At 38.8% G+C, this 19,463-nt stretch overlaps 1 protein-coding gene across 1 annotated transcript in view; it reads left to right on the forward strand.

Annotated features, from left to right (window-relative positions):
* Positions 1-3,895: 3,895 nt before the first annotated feature.
* Positions 3,896-19,463, forward strand: part of loxl4 (lysyl oxidase-like 4) — a 28,612-nt gene continuing 13,044 nt past the window's right edge. The window contains exons 1-7 of the mRNA XM_022684806.2: positions 3,896-4,182; positions 6,308-6,628; positions 7,967-8,286; positions 8,975-9,189; positions 17,839-17,877; positions 18,418-18,631; positions 18,801-18,981. Coding sequence (XP_022540527.1) covers positions 6,328-6,628; positions 7,967-8,286; positions 8,975-9,189; positions 17,839-17,877; positions 18,418-18,631; positions 18,801-18,981 — 1,270 coding nt within the window. The 5' untranslated portion in view covers positions 3,896-4,182; positions 6,308-6,327. The remainder of the gene's footprint in view (positions 4,183-6,307; positions 6,629-7,966; positions 8,287-8,974; positions 9,190-17,838; positions 17,878-18,417; positions 18,632-18,800; positions 18,982-19,463) is intronic.

Consider the following 19,463-nt stretch of genomic DNA (forward strand, 5'->3'; position numbering starts at 1 on the left):
TCTTTCATTTTATTTTGCATTATATATGAAATCTTGCTCCTAAACATCATCTACACTGAAGAACTCCAAAGTGCCAATCTGAAACCAACATACCTGATTTAGCTACTTAAACCTCTATGGCATTTTTGGATTATTACATTGTCCTTTTAGTTTTTGTACTATTATTGTGTGTTTTATTTGTATTATTTGTGGCTATTTTGTTTTCATTTAGTTATTAAAACAGTGATTTTTAATTTGTTGCCTCAGGGAAACAAAGTTAGACTACAAGTCAGTTATGCTGAAGCAGTGGTTCTCAAATGCTTTGATTGGTCAACAGACATTCACAGTCTCCAAAATAATAGGCTAAAATATTTTTTCTCAACAAATATAAATAGAATACTATAGAGGTCTCCTTCTGCTAAAATCCACTTTTTCTTGTTCTTTGTGAAATACTATAGGTCTCTCTGAGCTTAGAAAAGAAATTATTCAGAAAAAAGTCGATCAGGAAAAGCACTGTGTCTATGTCAGCATGTTAGTTCATGGCCTCGCCCATCTTGGCAACCGCCACCTCGGGACAGCCCACAGAGCTGAAGCTGGGCTGCAGCAGAGCCCGGCTAAAGAGCTTACAGCTCAGTTTACACCAGCTAGTTAATGTTAGCTATGTTGTGTAAGTACCTATACGTTTAAATCGGATCTCCGGTTGATTCCGCATTCAGCGAGACCTTAAATATACACAAGTGAAGCACAATTTGACAAGGTAGCAAGCGGGCTCCATTGGCGTCGGATTTTATAAAAAAGAGCGGACTTTGGGGCTTTAACGTGGTAACACTGCCCAAGCAGCCTACGCTCGCCCCTCTGCAATTGTAACATTTCTTTCAGCCTCGGGGCCACTGGCCTCGCGGCCAAGCGACGCTGAAAATCTGACGTTAAGTAAAGTTTTAGGGTTAACTTTACCTAGCACTCAGTGCAATCTTTATAACTAAGGCTGTATCTCTGAAAACATTTTGTCCTTTGAGTTTTAGAGCTGCAAAATTTACTGTAGGGTCGAAAGCAAGTCATGTTCTCTGCTGCAGTGCTGTTAGCCAATCATAGGTGATATGTTTGCACGTCTGAATGTTCATGAGTAAGAGCCGAAATCCTGTCTTTCTTCAGAGACCTCTATTTAGTGATCTAAAGCAGGGCTAAATAGAAACACCTGAGCACTTTTTTTCAGAAAAAACAGGTCACATGGCATTTATTCATACTAGAGACCACAACTAGACATTTTAAAATGAATGAAAAAACGATGGATTGAGAACTTTTTAGTCCACTCAAGGCTAATTAAGCATCTGAACAATAGAGCGAGCTCAACTAGATTACCAACGGAGCTGCACTGTAGGACAGCAGATTTCCTGGAGCACTGTTATTGCACCACTGACATAATGCTGAATCATCTAAAGCTAATACAGACGACTCTGTCTGTCCTACTGTTCCGGTGTAATCACTAGCAATACGAGACAAGTGCCAGCCTGCAATGCCAGACTGCATATGAGATAGCACAGTTCCGATTGTCTTTATGGGTCATTCATACAGAGCTATTCCGTAACTGCGTTATGAAATAGTTCAGTTCAGCACAGAGAGGGCAGATGGTGGGGGTGAGCAGGAGGAGGTGCTATAATTTAAAAAGGCAGTTGTTTATTGTTGGAGAGCGTGTATTTATTTCATGGCACCGCAAATTGTGGCTAAGGGCAGATCCAGGCCTCGGTGGGTAATTACAGAGGTGGAGGCAAGCAGTGCACCACAGCAGCGCCTCTTAAGAGCTCAGTCTGTGGCTGGAGTTTACTCCGCCCGCCCCTCACACATACACACATGAACACACTGAATCAGCAGCGACTGCTCTGTTAATATGCACGTAATGCACGTAATGCGTGTAATGCAAACTGATGCACCGCATCATCAGTTCGCCTGCTAGTCTCTTATAACTTTAATCACTGTAATGTCTACTGTGCCTCTTTCCTGAGGAAAGCACATCCTATAATCTGCTCTTTGGGCATCTATATGGAGTTATTTACTGTATATGTGTGAATACGCCATGGCATAGTGTTAATCTGAGGCCCCTGGCTGTTTATTTTTGGTGCACACTCTCTCCCCGGTCATCCAGTGAGATTTCTCTTTGATTAGGGCCCTCTAATAGAAGCCCCGTCTTCCTGTCTTGGTTTACCCAAAAAGGGAGGGAGAAGCACTCAAGCACTCAGTCACACAAACACCGGCTCGCAAACAGCTAAATTGCTGGTTCCACACTAACAGCTTATACAGGCTCCAAATCTGCATTACAAATAATTTTATATATTTACAAATTGTTTGATTCCCCCCCCCCACACACACACTTCTCCTCCGGTGTGTGTACCTGCGAGTAGAAACGCAGGATTTACAGTAACTGCTGTTGATCTTACTACTACACCCACCTGGCATGATGGAACGTGGCTGCTATGAATAAACGTGTCCAGCTAAATCGGTTGCTCTGAGGTTTGTTTTAAACCTGAATTACACTTCATCAACAGCGGCAATGGTCCTCGTTCAGCCACAAACTTTCCTCTTATACTGCCTGAGCTATTTGCAAAATGTACGTGCAAATACTTTCCCAAACATCTGTTGCTAGAAAACAACTTCTGTCTTGTCCTTAAGAAGACAGTAAATAACCTGCTAGCCAACCTCGCTAGTGAACTGAAACCACTGGAGACTGTTTGGCAGAAGCTGAAGCTTTTATAGACCAAATAGTTGAGGTGTTATGGAGCGTGGTTCTTTACATCTTGCTGCGATACGGACCAAGAATCCTATTGAGGTATTGTGCGAGGAAACCTTGCTTTTCCTATAAAGGATGTTTGATGATTTTAGAAATCCTAGAATTGCGAAAAACTTATATTAGGGTGTGTATCAAGTAACAGGTTCGAATACTGGGTATTGGCACTTGCTATCAGCAGCTGGAGTCTGAGAGAGCACAACTAGCCTTGATCTCTCTGGATTGTTAGATGACGCTCTCCCAGGGTGATTCTGGTCAGCACAGGTGTCTGTTAGCTTTTGGGTAGCTGTACTTTCCTCTGAGCATGCTGGCTACCCAGTAATGATACATCAGCTTAGTTCAATAAAAGATGGTGGCTGACTTCATGTGTCAAGAGGAGGCATGTTCTTGTCTTCACCCTCCTAATGTTGGAGGCATTACTAGTGAAATGATAAAAAATAAACATTAAATCAACTTCAATCAACTTTAGCTGAACCAACTATCCCACCCACTCACTAGGACTCCCCCATCACTTGTAAAGGCTTCAGCATACTTACTGCTGCGACAACTTTCACTTGTTCACTTTCACTTGTTCACAAACAATATGAAACAATTGTGGAGAAAACAAAAAAACACAGAGGTTGCACGGGGCCTTTGCATGCCATGTCTCACACATGAAAGCTGGATGAAGACGCAACTTTGGAAATGCAATGCCCTAACCATCTGGCACTCGCCATCAGGCCTTGCACAAACTCCAATAATTAACAATGCCTTGCCATGAGCACCAATGTTCGGTCTCACTCAAAAGACAACACCTCATAACTTACACAGATGTGTATGAAATCTGTATGTGTATCTGTTTGAAAAAATGCTCTGAAATAAGTTGAAATAAAATATTTTTACACTGACTTCCACTGAAAATAAAGTTTTTTTTCCTCTCTTGTAAAGTATTTTTTTTTAAATACATGGTTTAAGTGTGACAGTGACAACATATACATTTTAAACATACTGACATGAAATAGTATAAGTTCACTATTCATCTACGAGTCTCAACTTTAATATAAGATATGTTATTGATCTGGCAACAACTATTTGATTACATTACTCCCCTGACCTTAATCTATGGTATTACTTTTAAAGTAATTCATATACTGCTGAATTATTCAGTCTGCTTTTATGTTTCATATTGTTCTCTTTACACTTCTTTACAGCTGTACTTCTGGTTCTTTATATAACAATAATCCAAGTACACTGAATTCCTTCAGTTGAAAGCTGGTGAATGAACTCGAAGCAGAAGAGAGGGGCAGATGTGGGAGGGATAGAGAGTGATGGAGGGGAGGAGGGAGAACGAGGGACAGAGTGAGTGAGGACCTCATCTCAGTGCTGCACTCTTTCCTTCATTCACTTTCCCCTCATCAGGGACTTATGTGACTCCAAGCTGCCAGGTGAGTGAACCTTGCCTCTAACTTCACCTCTGTGTGTCTACTGCACTAGAGAAGAGAAAGCTTAAATTCAACAGTAATCGAGTTCTTTAAAATATTAATATTGATTGATTTAATTATTTATATATTTTTTTATTTTCTCTTATTTTCATTTAAATATAAGATACAAATGTGTCTTTACAATGATAACTAAGATTTACAATCCTGTCCATTTTAAATCAGTTAGTTCATTTGTTCAGCGCATCCAACATCTAGAAACACTTATAGCACCTGCTTATTACTTTCTAGTCTAAAATAAACTTACTTTTGCTTTTTTAGACACTTTTTTCTAATTTTACTGGACATTTATGAGGATATGAAGAAATTTGTGTTGCTTATTATACTGTCTACACCTGGAATGTGTGAAATGCATGATGGTTTTGTGGTTTAACCTTTATGGGTGCTTTTTTTCTAAATGTTTCTCATGTTTGCTATTTTTTCTGGTAGTCTATGAGCCCCTATTTCTAAACAGATTACAGGCTTTCTCAAATTATAATGAAGGGTGAATGCATAGCAATTTTCACTGAACGTTCGACTACTCAGCCTCACTTATGGGTAAATTAGACTACATTTACTTAAGATCTATTTAAGGCTGAAAGAAGTATTTTAAAAAATCAGGGCCAGTAAGCTTACCAATTTATGGTTTTTTTTTTCGTCATATTTTTCTTTTTTTGTAAAGTTTTAGAAGGTACCTCACAGCATTGTTTTGTTACCTTCTTTTCTTATTCTTTCAAACATAATTACTCAAAAACAATTAATAAATTAATTTTGTTTAAACTTTGTTATGTGGGTCTTATAAACAACATGGTGGCTATGACTATTTCCTATTTCTGACCTAATATTTAGATATTTATAAGAAATACAAGATAACTAGTACAATTGTCCTCATAGACATAAAATGAAAAACTGTTACCTCAGCATCGGGTTTAAAGGTTTAAACTGGCTTAAACTGCTTCTTTACTGTCAATGTATTAATGTTCAGCATCTCTTACTTTCTGTCTTTCTTTTTGTCTACAACTGTATTACTAGGGCCTTCACAACCCTTTATTGTATGATATACAGCTCTGGAAAAAAATTAAGAGACCACTTTAGTTTCTAAATCAGTTTCTCTGAATTTGCTATTTATAGGTATTCGTTTGAGTAAAATGAACACGAGCTTCAGAAAAAAAGTTCATATTCAAGTTTTAAGAGTTTAAATCAAAATTTGGTGGAATAACCCTGGTTTTTAATCACAGTTTTTTATGCATCTTGGCATGTTCTCCTCCACCAGTCTTACATATTGCTTTTGGATACTTTTATGCCAGTCCTGGTGCAGAAATTCAAGAAGTTCAGCTTGGTTTAATAGCTTGTGATCATTCATCTTCCTCGTTATAATATTTTAGAGGTTTTAGAGTTTTTTTTTAGAGGAAACAGTTTTTTCATCTACATTTATTTTATTTCCTTTCATTTTCTCAGGTATTTTATTCAGCAACTGCTTATCGCTGCTGTCCAATGAAAAACATGCATCTCCAAAACAGCAACTGTACAAGAGAGAGATAACTCAGCATATTTTTTAATGGAAGTCAATGTAAAAAAAGATTTTATTTCATAACATTTTGGAGAATTTCTATTTGTTCGTTCATCAATAAAACTTGATACAGCGTAAGGGACATTTTGTGTCAAATTATTTCAAACTAAAATAATTGGAGATATCTGTGCAATATGCTCTGTGTCTGAAACATAACAAATGCGGATAATAAGACATGATTCTGAGGCAGAAAGGCACACAGTCATGCCTAAATGAATATTAGGTAATTTAGCTTTCTGTTTTATTGGGTGGAAATGCTTAAAAGATATTGACAACACAGCTAAACACTGATATATAGCAGTAAACCCACTGTATTTGGATTTACAGAGGCCTTCATCCATACACAGAGCCTTCTAAATGAGATAGTGTGAAACAGTTAAAGCAAAACAAACACGTTATACCATATTTTAGGACCTTACCATTTTAATACTCCAGACAAAGAAATGGAAGGATAATCTAGAAGCAGCACAGACAGTACTGAACATGTTACCCAGTCCTAATCACTCTCGTTTCTCTCCTCAGAGGACAAACTCGGAGCAGGCATGGCGCTGGGCCTCTATATCTATCTCTGTCTGCTGTCTCTCCTCCTCCTGCGCGCTCACGCGGTCCCCCGCTCGGGCGGCAGAACAGCGCGCGCTCCCGCCGCCTCCGCCGCTAAGGTCCGTCTGGCGGGAGTCGGACGCAGAGAGAACGAAGGGCGCGTGGAGGTTCTGCACAACAGCACGTGGGGAACCGTGTGCGACGACCAAGTGGACATTAAACTGGCCAATGTGGTCTGCAGAGAACTGGGCTTCCAGAGCGCGATCACGTGGGCGCACAGTGCCAGATATGGAGAGGGAGAGGGTGAGTGGAGAGGAGCACAGGCTGTGGCCCAGTCCCATTTCACCCCTTGGCCCTACCACTTAGCCCTATTCATTTTTGCGCGTGCACGTCTAGGAGTAGGGGTGTCCCAATTCTTGTTAGAATGGAGAGGAGTGTTGGGGCTACATGAACATTCAAACAGAGATTTCTTAGAGGCTTATTTAAAACAGAGGGCTATGAGGATTTTTGGCATGATGGCACTTGAAACACTTGAAACTAAGCCAAACAAAACAATAAATTAGTGCTTTCCTTGATAAACACTATAATAACAACTATATTAGTATAGTTTACCATAGTTTTTATGGCCATTTTCCTCATGACAAGTATAAAAACATCACCAGTAGCAGACTTCCCACGTCTCCCGGAAGTCGTGGAAGACTAACTTACTGCTTATCAATATCTGTTCCCTGATGCCCCAAAGTATGATAAAATGTCCCAGAATCTATTACTAGCCACAGATGCGCATGTAGGGGACACAAACTTTTTTTCCACCTGTGTCTCTTGTCACATCAACTCACCTCAATGTGCTCAGTGTTGTTTTATTAGCCTTTGGTATCCTTTGTTGTGTAAATGATTTTTTTTTTGGGCAGGGAAATGGAAGGTGGTTGGGCCAGGTCTCAGTAGCTAACCAGCTAGCTAGCTAACTCTTCCATTCCACCTTAAATGCTGCAGCCTGCTGCGACATTTAAGGTGGAACGGTAAAATAAAAAGTAAAGTAAAAGCTTATTTTAGCTCCCCACCACAGAGGAATTAAGGAGGAATTTATAACAATTCATTGCTGCACCACCTACCCCCTTTCTGAGGTAATACAATGCCCTAAAGGTACAACAGCTTCATATAAATTACTAGTTTGGACACACCTTAAATTCAGTGGTTTTTATTATTATTTTAACCCTAGGGATGAAATAAACATTCCTGACACTGTTCAATAAGGGGAATTAGTCAGACATTTTATTACAGCAATTAGCTTACAATGCAGCTTAAATGGATAAAGAAAAGTCTGCTGTTCTTTACATTGGCCTGCCCTTTACTATAATTTAAATTTAAGACAGCAGTAAAGATCCTCAGTAAACCAAGGCAAGCGTGACACTGTTTGGCAAGACAGTACTGTCATTAAAATTAAAAGACTTCACTCAGCCCATCCAGCAAACACTCAGAGGGCCCTCCTTGACTTTAAGTCTTTATGTATGGTAGACACATCTGACTTATCCTTCAGCACATCAAGACATCATGCCTTCAGACATTACTGACATTAGACAGTTATGGTGGCATGCATGTTAACTCTTTGTATCTTCTTTGTACATTTCTAATATTCCACAGGTCCTATTTGGATGGATAATGTGCGCTGTGAAGGTACTGAGAAATCTCTGAAAGACTGCAAGTCAAATGGATGGGGAGTCCACGACTGCAAGCACTCAGAAGATCTGGGGGTGGTGTGCAGTCCTGAAAGGAGGCTGGACCAGGTGCACCCTGGTGTCTCTAGAAGAGGCCATACCATTTCTCTTAGAACCAATATTACCACCTCAAACCGGTGGCAAGACATCTACTCCAGTCCAAGGTCTCCAGCTGGTTGGCATGGGAATGCTCACCCTCAAGACTTCTCCAGACAGCAGTTCTCCAGACAGCAGTTACATTATCCGGTAAGCAGACAGGGAGACAGGCAAGTCCCTGCAAGTCTAGTGACCTGTGTCACAAGCATTATCTTAAGGGTGAGCCAGAGATGGATCTTTTTTGAACATATTTAGGCGTATGTGTTAATGAATGTTTTCACTTTACAGAAAACAAATAGCTTAGATAAGCATGAGTTACGTCTAAGCTAGTTTGTGCTCGTCTGACAGTGGTTTAGCTAAGTACCCAGCAAAGTCTTGCTGGTTGATCAGCATGTTATCATCCACAACAACACATAGGTGGGTTTGTCTAACGATTAGCACAGCAGCTTTTCTTGCTGGTGACAAGCAAACCAGCATACAAGCCCAACATTCCAGCATTCGTTATTTATTGCGTTTGTTTACATGCAGTTTTTTAGTAATCTGATCAATGTATTTATATAAACTTGGGTATTCATATAATGGAAAGGTCAATAAATTTATTTTTGGTTTGAAACCAGCCAATAATCTCACAGAATAAGACATGGGCTAAACATCATGTAAAACCCAAACTTCATACAGTGTTTTTAACACATGAAGCTGCTATATGTACATCAGCTAGAAAATGAAAATTATTTATAAACACTGCTCACTAATTTCTGGTTTCATAGTCTGCTATGAACTTCCTGTAAAACATCTTACAACAGGCTCTCTTGTTTCAGTGCTTGTTTTCTTTCCTCAGTCCGGCAGTAAGGTGAAGATCGAGGAGGTCCGTCTGCGGCCGATTTTGATGGTCACCAAGAAGCGTACAATGGTGACAGAAGGAGTGGTGGAAGTGAAGCATGCTGGGAGATGGAGGCAGGTCTGCGATAAAGGCTGGAGTCTGAACAGCAGCAGAGTGGTGTGCGGCATGTTGGGATTCCCTGATGCAGCACAGCCCAACATGAACACTTACAAGTAGGTCCCCTCTTGCTCAAGCTAAATGCTTGCACTATAGTGCTGTGAGTTATTTGTCTGGGCAAATGTTGGTCAGTATGCCTAATGACACTTAAAGGTAAATTATAGAAGAAATTCCAATTATTTGGATGTTCTACAAATTCTGTATGACCATTGAATTTCCGTGCAGTGTGCTTTTCAGTGTTAATATTTCCTGACCCTAAAAATGGCATTCCCTGGAATATTTTGTTTATTAGAACATCTGACATTGTGGACGTCTACCACTTCTGGTCCTGTACTCATAATGGAAAGTCTGAGAGCAGACAGTATAATGCCCTCTTATGTCACCTTCTCTGTTTGCTGTAGCAAATCTTTTGTTTGGCTTATCTCCTCCCTCCGGGCACATTTTACAAGGCTCAGCTCTCAGGCAATGATTAAAAGATCTCTGCAGACTTACTGATGGTATCTGCACGCCCAATTCTGGAGATGAAATGTTTGGCTTAAGCCTTTAGGTTTCTGTTAAAAGGTCTAATATCCCTGTTGATTGTTCTTGCAGAGCGGCATCAATCTGAAACCGCAAAGAGTCTTTTAGTGGTGACAGCATTAGTTTGTTGAGCTAATGGTTTTATGGTAGGCCTCCCTCATGACTCTCTTTCTTACATTCAAGGTTTGTCTGCTGTGTTTACCGCCTGCAGAGTTTTGTGAGAACTGAACCCAATGGAACTGAAATACTATGATATATTCAGTGAATGTACAAATATCAGTGAATGTTCCTCAATAAATATTGAGAAAAATTGTACAACTGAAAGAATGATTTAGGACTCTGTTGAACCACCTCTAGTCTTGATACAACATGAGATCCAGTTAAGCATGGAGGCATACAGGTTCTGTATGGCATCCTGCAGCACATTTGCCTTCAGATGATGCAGCTAAGCCTGTAGATCCTACACATTCCCAGTTTGTGGAAGCTGGAATTGCAGCTGGTCCCATAAATGCTTGATTGGTTATAAATCTGGTGACTGGGCAGGTCAAGACAATTCCACTCCTGGGAAACCCTTTCTGTGTGTGCGTGAGCATTATCCTGCTGAAAAATGTCAGTTGGATACCCTGTCGTGAGAGACAATATAAGTGGCCTTAGAATGTCCTACACCAGTTGTTCAGCTATTAGTGTCCCTTAGATCACTACTAGGGGTGACTGGATGTCATATGTTATGTCTCCCTAGATCCCTATTGTACTCTTCAGAAATGTATCATAGCTACTCTCTCTACAAAGTTTTGGCTCCAGACCTTTTCCAAACCTTTAACCTAACTGCCGTCTAAACAGGGAGTTTAATGAATAATTTAAGATGTTCTTCATATGATTGTGGGTTTCAGTAGAATGGCTCAGATATTCCCTTCTGATGAACCATCATATACGTCACACAGTGTTTGTGAAATGAAAGTAGTATCTCTTGTGTTACTGAGCAGAATCATTGCTTTCAGGAGTGATAGTTCATGACAGCTTGGTGGTGCTGTGGTTTCAGGTGATGCTGACAACAGGAGGTTACTCTAGGCGTATTAGATGTTGTGTATATTCATGACCGGATCAAAGCCTTGTTTATTACATTTTAAAGCACCTGCTATCATTTACATTGTCTTAACATTTTGCAATAAACAAACAGAAATCTATCTTATAAAAAGCATAAAATAACATGCCATTATATTAATATAAAGTTGTTTACCAAAGTCAGATACATTTTATAGACAGGCTTCTTTATGATAGCGATATGTTTGCGATAAGATCGGAGTGATTGCACTTGTCATTGTTTTTATGGTGTCCATATATGTGGTTCTATATAAAACCTGATATTTATTGGTTGTCATACTTGTTGGATATTGGGTAACCTGACATAATTTCTGCATGTACTGCATCCTATTCAAAGAAACTGCACCTACGATAGCAAATGTTTTCCGTTTGTCCTTCAGCTGCTTCTTTCTAAAAAAGAAGGCATATAGTTTCAGTGGAGCGTGTAGAAGGATAGAAAATATATATCCCGACTAGCTTTCCCACAACTATTCAAAGTGGCAAATCAGATCCAGTTTAAAAGTTGCCCCAACCCATATCCTTTTTTTTCTTCCTCATTTTTTTTTATACAAAATGCCAAGACCTTAGCTCCCTCCCAGTGAGCTGCTGCTCTAGGGCCTTCCCAAATGGCAAATATATACATATGTGCATATGTGAAAGCTTGAGTGCCAATCTGTGGGACTGTGGTGGCCCCAGAACGTTCTCACAGCGCCACATGGGCAGGAAATATATTTTTAGTGCTTTAGAATGATGCTTTTTCTAGAACATAAATATAGGATAGCAGTGCAGCTGAGGAGGTCCGTTCCCTCTTCCTCTCTCTCCCTCACCCTCTCTCTCTATTACTAAGTCACTTTGTTTCATCACACAGTTTAGCAAATAATAGGCAAAAATGGGCTTTGGTCTACATATTTTCTTCATGTTCTGCTTTGCCAAAAAGTATAAAAAAACATATTTTTCTGTCTTTTTGGAGGCATTTTGTGGCTAAAAGCTTTTTGAACAGCCGTGTAACTAAACTTTTGCATGCCAAAAGTACTTTTTGCACCATCTCAGTCTGCTGTGATCATTTCAGCATCCTCTGCTTTTCCTTTTTCACAAAACCATCACTTCTAATTTCATATTTTTGTGGTTTCCACAGTTTGTTTTCTTTGCAACAGTCAGAGCCAAGCAAAAAAAGGGCTATTTGGCAAGGCCTTTAAGAGTAAATTTAAAATGCTTTTTGCACCTACCCTGTTTGATCCAGACTTTTAGACTTTTTCGTTTGGTCCGAACCAAAATAGCAGACATGAAAGGTGATGTAAACCATGGTCTGGACCAAAGGAGCAAAATTCTATCTGACCAAAATAGGTGGTTTCAGTCTGGATCTACTAAACCATGGTCCGATTTGTCTGCAGCATGAAAACACTGTTCTAGGTGATTTGGACTTAGTCCTTAGACCAATTACAGCAAGCTAAGACAGGCTATTGTCAACCCTTGAAGAAGAAAAACAGTATTGTTTTGAAATCTGACTCACCTTAGTATGCAGGCATCATGCAGCACTATGGGTGATGTAATTGTAGATTAACCCTTGCTAATTAATAAAAAGGAATCCAAGGGTAATCTGTTATGCTCATCCTGCTCTATGATGTGCATGCTCCAGGAAGGAAACATATTTGGTACGACACCTAGAAAGGCTACTCCCTGACCTGACAGTACTCTACAAATCAATCAGTGTCAACCAAGTTAGCAAAAATCACTCATACCATTTCTGGGTTTGAATTCCACACGCTGAGTCTGAGTTGCATTGGACCTTAAATGCTGGTTTAAATGCTGCTTGTTCCATCACCCCTGTTTTCCAAGTAAAATGTTGGAAGAGGTCTGTTTCTGCTTGTGTCAAAACCTTGATTGCTGAGTATAAACTGCATTCAGCTCAATTCTGCATGGCTGATGTTGCCATATGTTGCCATATATTAGCTGTGTTGGGTCTAATTCCTTAATGCTATCTGGGAAGTATCGGAAGACACAGTCCACATTGTTGATGGTGAAAGCATCAATAAAGTTATTTAGTGTTTTCACTAACCTGCCATGTGAATCCAAACCAAAGATTGGTTAAGACTCTGTCCCAGAATTTCAGGTGTGAAAACGTCCTAAGAGTTTTAAAAGTGGAAAAAACGCTAATCTATGTTTGACACAGACTTTGACACACCTTACTTAAACATAAGTTAACCAATTTTGTGGAAAGGTAGTGTTTTGTCTAGAATTAGAGCTTATGGTGATTGCAGTAACTTGTAGGCAATCTCAGTTTGGCTCCACAGCCCAGACAACATGCTCACCCAGCACCTGACCTCTCCATGCCGTACGTGCCTGTTGGGACACTCCACACAGTTCTAGACTTGGCCCGAGACAGACAAGACAAATTTCTCATTTGCCCACTCAGCGTCTCAGAAAGTCAGAGCAACTCCACCCCTATTGCTGCTTCTGCTGGATGCTCCACAGAAGATGCTGTAATTACATGTTGAGGAGCTGAGGATTTCTAAAGTTCTCATGTGAGAGGAAAAAGGGCAGTCAATTATAGCTGAACTCCCGGGGCTGCTGTGTCAGCTGCTGCCGCTCTGAGTGTCACCAGGGAGAATTGAAGGCTTAGACCGCAGTTTGGTTTAATTATCCCATTGCCTAACTTATTTTAGATTTAGGTGTATTTTAACTTTTTACAGAGCAATTGTTTTATTGTGTAAGTGTTCGTGCCAGTGGGTGCTTCATGCTTGTTTGATTGGCTGTCCCTTTTATGCATTGTAAATTTGCAAATGCCCTTGATTCACCCTGAAGAGTTTATAACTCATCAGGAGTTCAAGCTGATGATTGATGTCTGAATGCAATCAACAGGATGTTGAAAAATGTTTTTTTTTTTTTTTTCTGCTTTGTGTCCACTTAAAATGGTTTTAGAAGAGCTTCAACTGACAGGTTTATGTTTTATTTTCCCCTGTGAAAGTCGGCTATATCTTAAATCAAATTATAATTTGGTTTTAAGCCCAGGAGCACTCAGCCTAAATATACCCCTGAGTGTTGTTTGTCAGGTAAAGTAAGTGTCACCTATGGAAGCAGAAAACTACAATCAGCAAATTGTTGAATGTTGAGTGAGTTGAAGCAACAATTACATAACTATAGGAGGCTTACCAAGGCGAGCCCTCAATGACGCAACAAATCTATGGTCTAGTGGGTCTAGTGCTGGATAATAGTTATATTATATTGTCTCTGTCGTTATAAAACCTTTTATCTCTGAAATAGAAACTTTTTAAGCGATGGAACAGTTGTTTACTTGACTGATGAGTGATTTTATTCCACTTTATTTTAATTCAGTTAATTTCATGTGAAAATAAATGTTTAGATAATACTGTGCAGTTAGTTCACATGTTATTTTGGGGAACAAAAAAATCTATCTATGACTATTTCCAATTTTTTTACACCTATTATTTTAAGATATTTATAAGAAATATAAGATAATTAGTAGTACAATTTTCACAAATTTTGTGATGTGCACGCTTTAAATAACTAGCCAACCTAGCTTTAATTTATAAGTTATAACTAGCTAGCCTAGCTTTCATTTATAAGTTATAAATAACTAGCCAACTTAGCTTTAATTTATAAGTTATAATTAGCTAACCTATATAAAAAAAAACACTACTGTGAAATGTTTCTGGTGATTAGTGTAAAACAGTAAGGCTATTATTTTTGTGTTTTGTTATTGTCTTTCACTTTACCACATTTGGTAATCCATCTATACATCTATCTATCCCACACTCCACCCACCCTCCCCTGTTCCCTGGTGGCATATATCAGAGCACTGCTGTAGTGCTAGCTACTTTGCCGGTGTGTAAGGAAGCAGGCAGGGAGCTTATATACAATAAATGTCGGTTTTGGGATCATTTTAGCTTCTAGTCTATGAACTTAAATAAATAAAGTAACTAAAGCATTCAGTATCACTTATCATGCTCAGTATCTAATTTCTCAAAAACTGTCTGTAGCCTATTGCAGCTAAAAGATATTAGCTGTACAGTGCTAACAAAGTAAAGTTAGCTGAGCTAACTTAGCCTTAGCATTTGTTTGTTTACCAAAAGACTAGCTAAGCTAGCTGCCTTTCTCTTTGTAAATTTCACTCACATGTGAATTGAGTTGCTCTACATTTATCTCAGTAGGGATTACTGAGGTAGCTAAATGTGTCATGATTTTTTTAAGCAAGACTCGCTTGCTTTTTTCACTACTATCCATGGTGAAAAAAGTGGCAAAATATATATATTTATATTTTTATTTTAATGCAACTTTAATTTATTTTTGCTAAAATAGAATTTAAATTTAAATTAGAAATACGTTTTTCCTCAAGTTGTACATTTTAACTTTTATACACTGTGCTTCTATACAGGCCGTCTTAGAGTATATGTGCAGAATGATGCCTAAAACAGTAGCATGATTGTGGTGTCAAAACAGACCAGCCCTCCCTATCATTAAGCTTTGCTGGTTTAGTAGTAAACCGAGGGTGGAACTCCGAGACTAATTACATGAGCAGGTGGGTATTTTCGTGCCAAAGACTGTCATGACAAATTAAAAACAGACCACTACTGTCTGACAGGAATCTCGTGGGACACAATAGGTTCAATTCTTCATAAATGTCCAGATTTTTACATTGTTCTGTTTAAGTTTGATGTTAAATGTGTACTATTTATGTGAATGTGATCTATTTTAGCATTTTAATCACTCTCTTTCTCATTTGCGCGTTACTTCTGTATGAAATTATTGCATTTAGCAGCTTTTATATACAGTTATTTCAAGTTTTTCTGATCTGAGATAAACACTAAGAGTACTGAGATTTCTCTGCGTCTAGACTTAGAAAACAACACGTTAGTACAAAGCGCCACATGATGGAAACAGCTAAAATATTTTATAGGGCTAATTAAACTGGAAGCCCCACAGAGCAAGTACTAAACTGAGAATAGCGCCTTGGTCATCATCAACCGCAAACCCAGTAGTAGGGTATTCTCTGGACCTCTGTAGATGTTCTTCAGCAATTCTTAAGTCAGTAACAACCTTTGAGGCTGTTGGTGTAACTCCCTAATTAACTTATTTGAACATAGTGAGTTTTTTAAATCAGAGGTCAAGGGTAGTGTAGACTATACACAGAAAAAAGCATAGAATATAATCTTAGTTTGGACAGTAGATGTAATCACAGAGCACAGCTGACTCTGTTTTTAAACCAGGTTTAAAAGTTAAAGTTTGAGACCTTTACTTGGAGCATATAATGATTATGATAACAGTGATGACAGCATGCTATGGGTCTTCAGGGTGAATGGCACCCTAGCAGTATTATGACAAGGAAAATCATCTTAAATGTACACTCATCCTCTAAGAAATAGTTACAGAAATAGTTGCATGCAGAAGGGAATTTTGTTTGCATTGCTGTCCAGAAGAAAGATGTTAGTCAAGGTTACCAGGAGCATTAATTGATTCAAGATTTAGACTAATTTGATATGATATATGATATGATATAATATGACAAACTCTTAAATATTTGTTAAGCTAAACATACATAAGTAGTGTGCAAAGCATGTGTACCACATGTAACACAACATTCCTTATAACAGTCTTGGCATGGAGTTGTAGAGGTTCTTAATGGTGTCCATCAATAATTCATCCAAATCCCTGCTTGAGGAACTGCAGACTTTGCGCATTAATGTTACTTTGGGTGGTTAAAGTGTCTGTAATGAAGACTGAAGGTGATCTAGGGTTGTACAAAATTGCCTCCAACATCATGAAACCAGGCCCTTTTGGATGTGTGACTTATGACAACAAATCATTGATCTTGGCGCTGGTCACAGCACCTTCATTATTGATTTGTTGGTCTTGTCCACCAAGACAAAAACAGGACTCATCACTAAATATGACACGCTGACATTCTATGACAGTCTGGCATTACTACCCACGAAGTTTCACTCCTTAGTATAAGAAATCTAATAATGCTAATTCGAAGATTATTCTAAGAATATTTCCAAATTTTTCAAACCTTCAAAATATGTTTTTACGTGACTTCATGCAGTGAAATGCTCTCATTTCATTGGAAGATAACTTTGCTTATGATAACAAGCAATAGTACATTCCAGTGGAATCTATACGAGGTATGTTGAGTAGTTTTAACTTGCCAGGCAGCACAGACACTCTTTGAAGACCCTCCAACTCCCCTCCACCCCCTTACTCTCACTCTCCCTATCTCTCTCTCTCTCTCCCTCTCTCTCTTGCTTACTCTGTCCCTCTCATGTGTGCTCTTTTTGATCATAGCTGCGATGCTGGTCAGCTGGGCTCTCTGGAGGTCAGTTTGTTTTGTGGGCAGCCTCGCCTCTCCCATTCCAGCATGCCAACACTCATGCTTCCGGAAATGTCTGTTTTTCAAATCTACTTTTTTGAAAGCATTCTTGGATCCCTGGAGCTGTTAGAAGTTACTATGTGTGTACATATCTGTGTGTGTGTTTGTGTTGAACTTGTGTTTCCTAGAAGTAACACCCACATTTGCAAATGAATGTGCTGTTCATTAGTTCTAGTAAAGGGGGAAAATATGGATGATTTCTTTGATTTGATTTTTAGATTTTTTCCTTTTTAAAGTTCCAATTCAACTTCAAAATATGTTATGTGTTCGGAATGGTTTGAGGCACAGTTCTGTCACATGGCCACAAATGTTACTGCAATCGTGAATGACTTACACACTTGTAAACCCTTGCATGCATATGCAGGACATTCCAAGTGCGCCAGAAATATCCTGTATGAAAGAGTGTAACTGGACCTGACTTGGTTTCGAGGTGGGAACAATGAGTTCCTACTGTAACTGCCCGTTTACCACAAAACCACATGTGTTCCTAGACTTGTTTTGCTTCGAAGATATTTATATTGGGCATATATTTATCTGAGTAAACAGTGTAATCTCGGAAAAGTTTCCTCTCGGCTGACTGAGCTATTGTCGAATCTTTGGTTTGTTGATTTTTTAATTCTGTTCTTTGGTTACATTTTTGCTTTTTCCTCTTTTAAAAATCCAAACGATGTTAACATACCTTCAATGACATACTTTGTTTTTTTTTTTCTTTTTTCCTCAGAAAAATATGGGATGAAAAAGTGAAAGATCCATCTACCAGGTAAGGCCTGTTTAGTGCTATTGCTGTATGTTGATTTTGGAAATGGAGACTGAAGGAAAATTGAAATATAAAATCTCTGGACATTCAGGCACTTGCTTTGATTTCTACCCTTCTTAGAATTGTCACATTAATAGCATTATTCACTTATCGTACAATACATGGGTATGACCTCAATAATTGATGCTTAACTCAGTTTTGACAATTATGTTTTTCTTGGCGAGGAGACTGTATGAACATGAATGAGTCATGAGTCACAATGTTGACTTTGTTTAAAAACAGCAGTTTTATTTGATTAGTTTTATTAACTTTGATTTAAAAGAATGTATTCCAATTCCAGTGTTCGAATAATTTTATTAAAGAAAAGTCAATTTATGTAACTGCATTATTATGGAATTATACAGTACTATCATAATGTCAGTGGACTAAAATGGTTGTGAAATCTAGTAATGTCATTTAACGCAATTATTACTACTACTATATATACAAATATTGTCCATAAAATACTGTTGTGTTGACCGGCTTACTTCCCTCTTTCCACAGGTTGAGTTTTATGGCCAAAAAGAAGAGTTTCTGGATGGAGAAGGTGCATTGCCTGGGTACAGAGTTCAGTATTACAGAGTGTCATGCCCAGCTGTCCATCCCCCGCAGCTCTGGACCCTGTAAGAGTGGCCGTCATGCAGTGGCCCGCTGTGTACCAGGACCCCAGTTTGCACGCATGTCCTCAGGAAGACCTCAAGCCCCACATCCTATCAAGGTATAGATAGTATACCTAATATAAGTTTTCTCAAACAGAGAAGGTCTTTTTAATTTACTTTTTTCCCCAGATATGATGGGATTCTCTTATGTTAATGATATACTAAACATAAGGGAGACGATTTTTGTTTATTTTGCTTACCTTATACCATTTAATTCTCCTTTTACAGCCTGTGGTGCGTCTAAAGGCAGGTCCTCGTCTGGGGGAGGGCAGGGTAGAGGTTCTGCGTGAAGGAAAGTGGGGAACCGTGGTTGACCACCTTTGGGATCGTGTCTCAGCCAGTGTGGTGTGCAGAGAATTGGGCTTTGGTACGGCCAAAGAAGCTCTTCCTGGAGCATACATGGGCCAAGGTGAGATATTTGAAGTATTATTTATTTTACTTAAGAACTTTATTGAGCAGTACCTTCCACTCCTACACATGACCCACTGATGCTGTGAGTTTAACAGACAGCTTCTGCTGTTGTATTTTATTTCCATTTTAACTGACTGAAACCTGGTTAGGCTACCAAATGTTTTGCAATCAGTGAAGGCCTGAGGGATGTTTTTCTCAATTGGTCTAATTGACTGGAAATCAAGGTCTGATCATACAGTTTTCCCTGTCATATACAAATTATTTTGGTAGGTAATTTAACATATTAGGCCTTAACTAATAGGAAAGCTACCATGATTATATTAACCTAGATAATATGGGAATTTACAAGATGTTAACAAGTATAATATATGTATAATTATAATTACCATTATCATAAATCTATATATGTGGTCTTATTAGGTACAAACTGTTCATATTAGGTGATAATTATGTAAGACTAACTTAATCTCAGAATAAGGC

Source organism: Astyanax mexicanus, chromosome 7, assembly GCF_023375975.1.
Source record: "Astyanax mexicanus isolate ESR-SI-001 chromosome 7, AstMex3_surface, whole genome shotgun sequence".
NCBI classification, from domain to species: Eukaryota; Metazoa; Chordata; class Actinopteri; order Characiformes; family Acestrorhamphidae; genus Astyanax; species Astyanax mexicanus.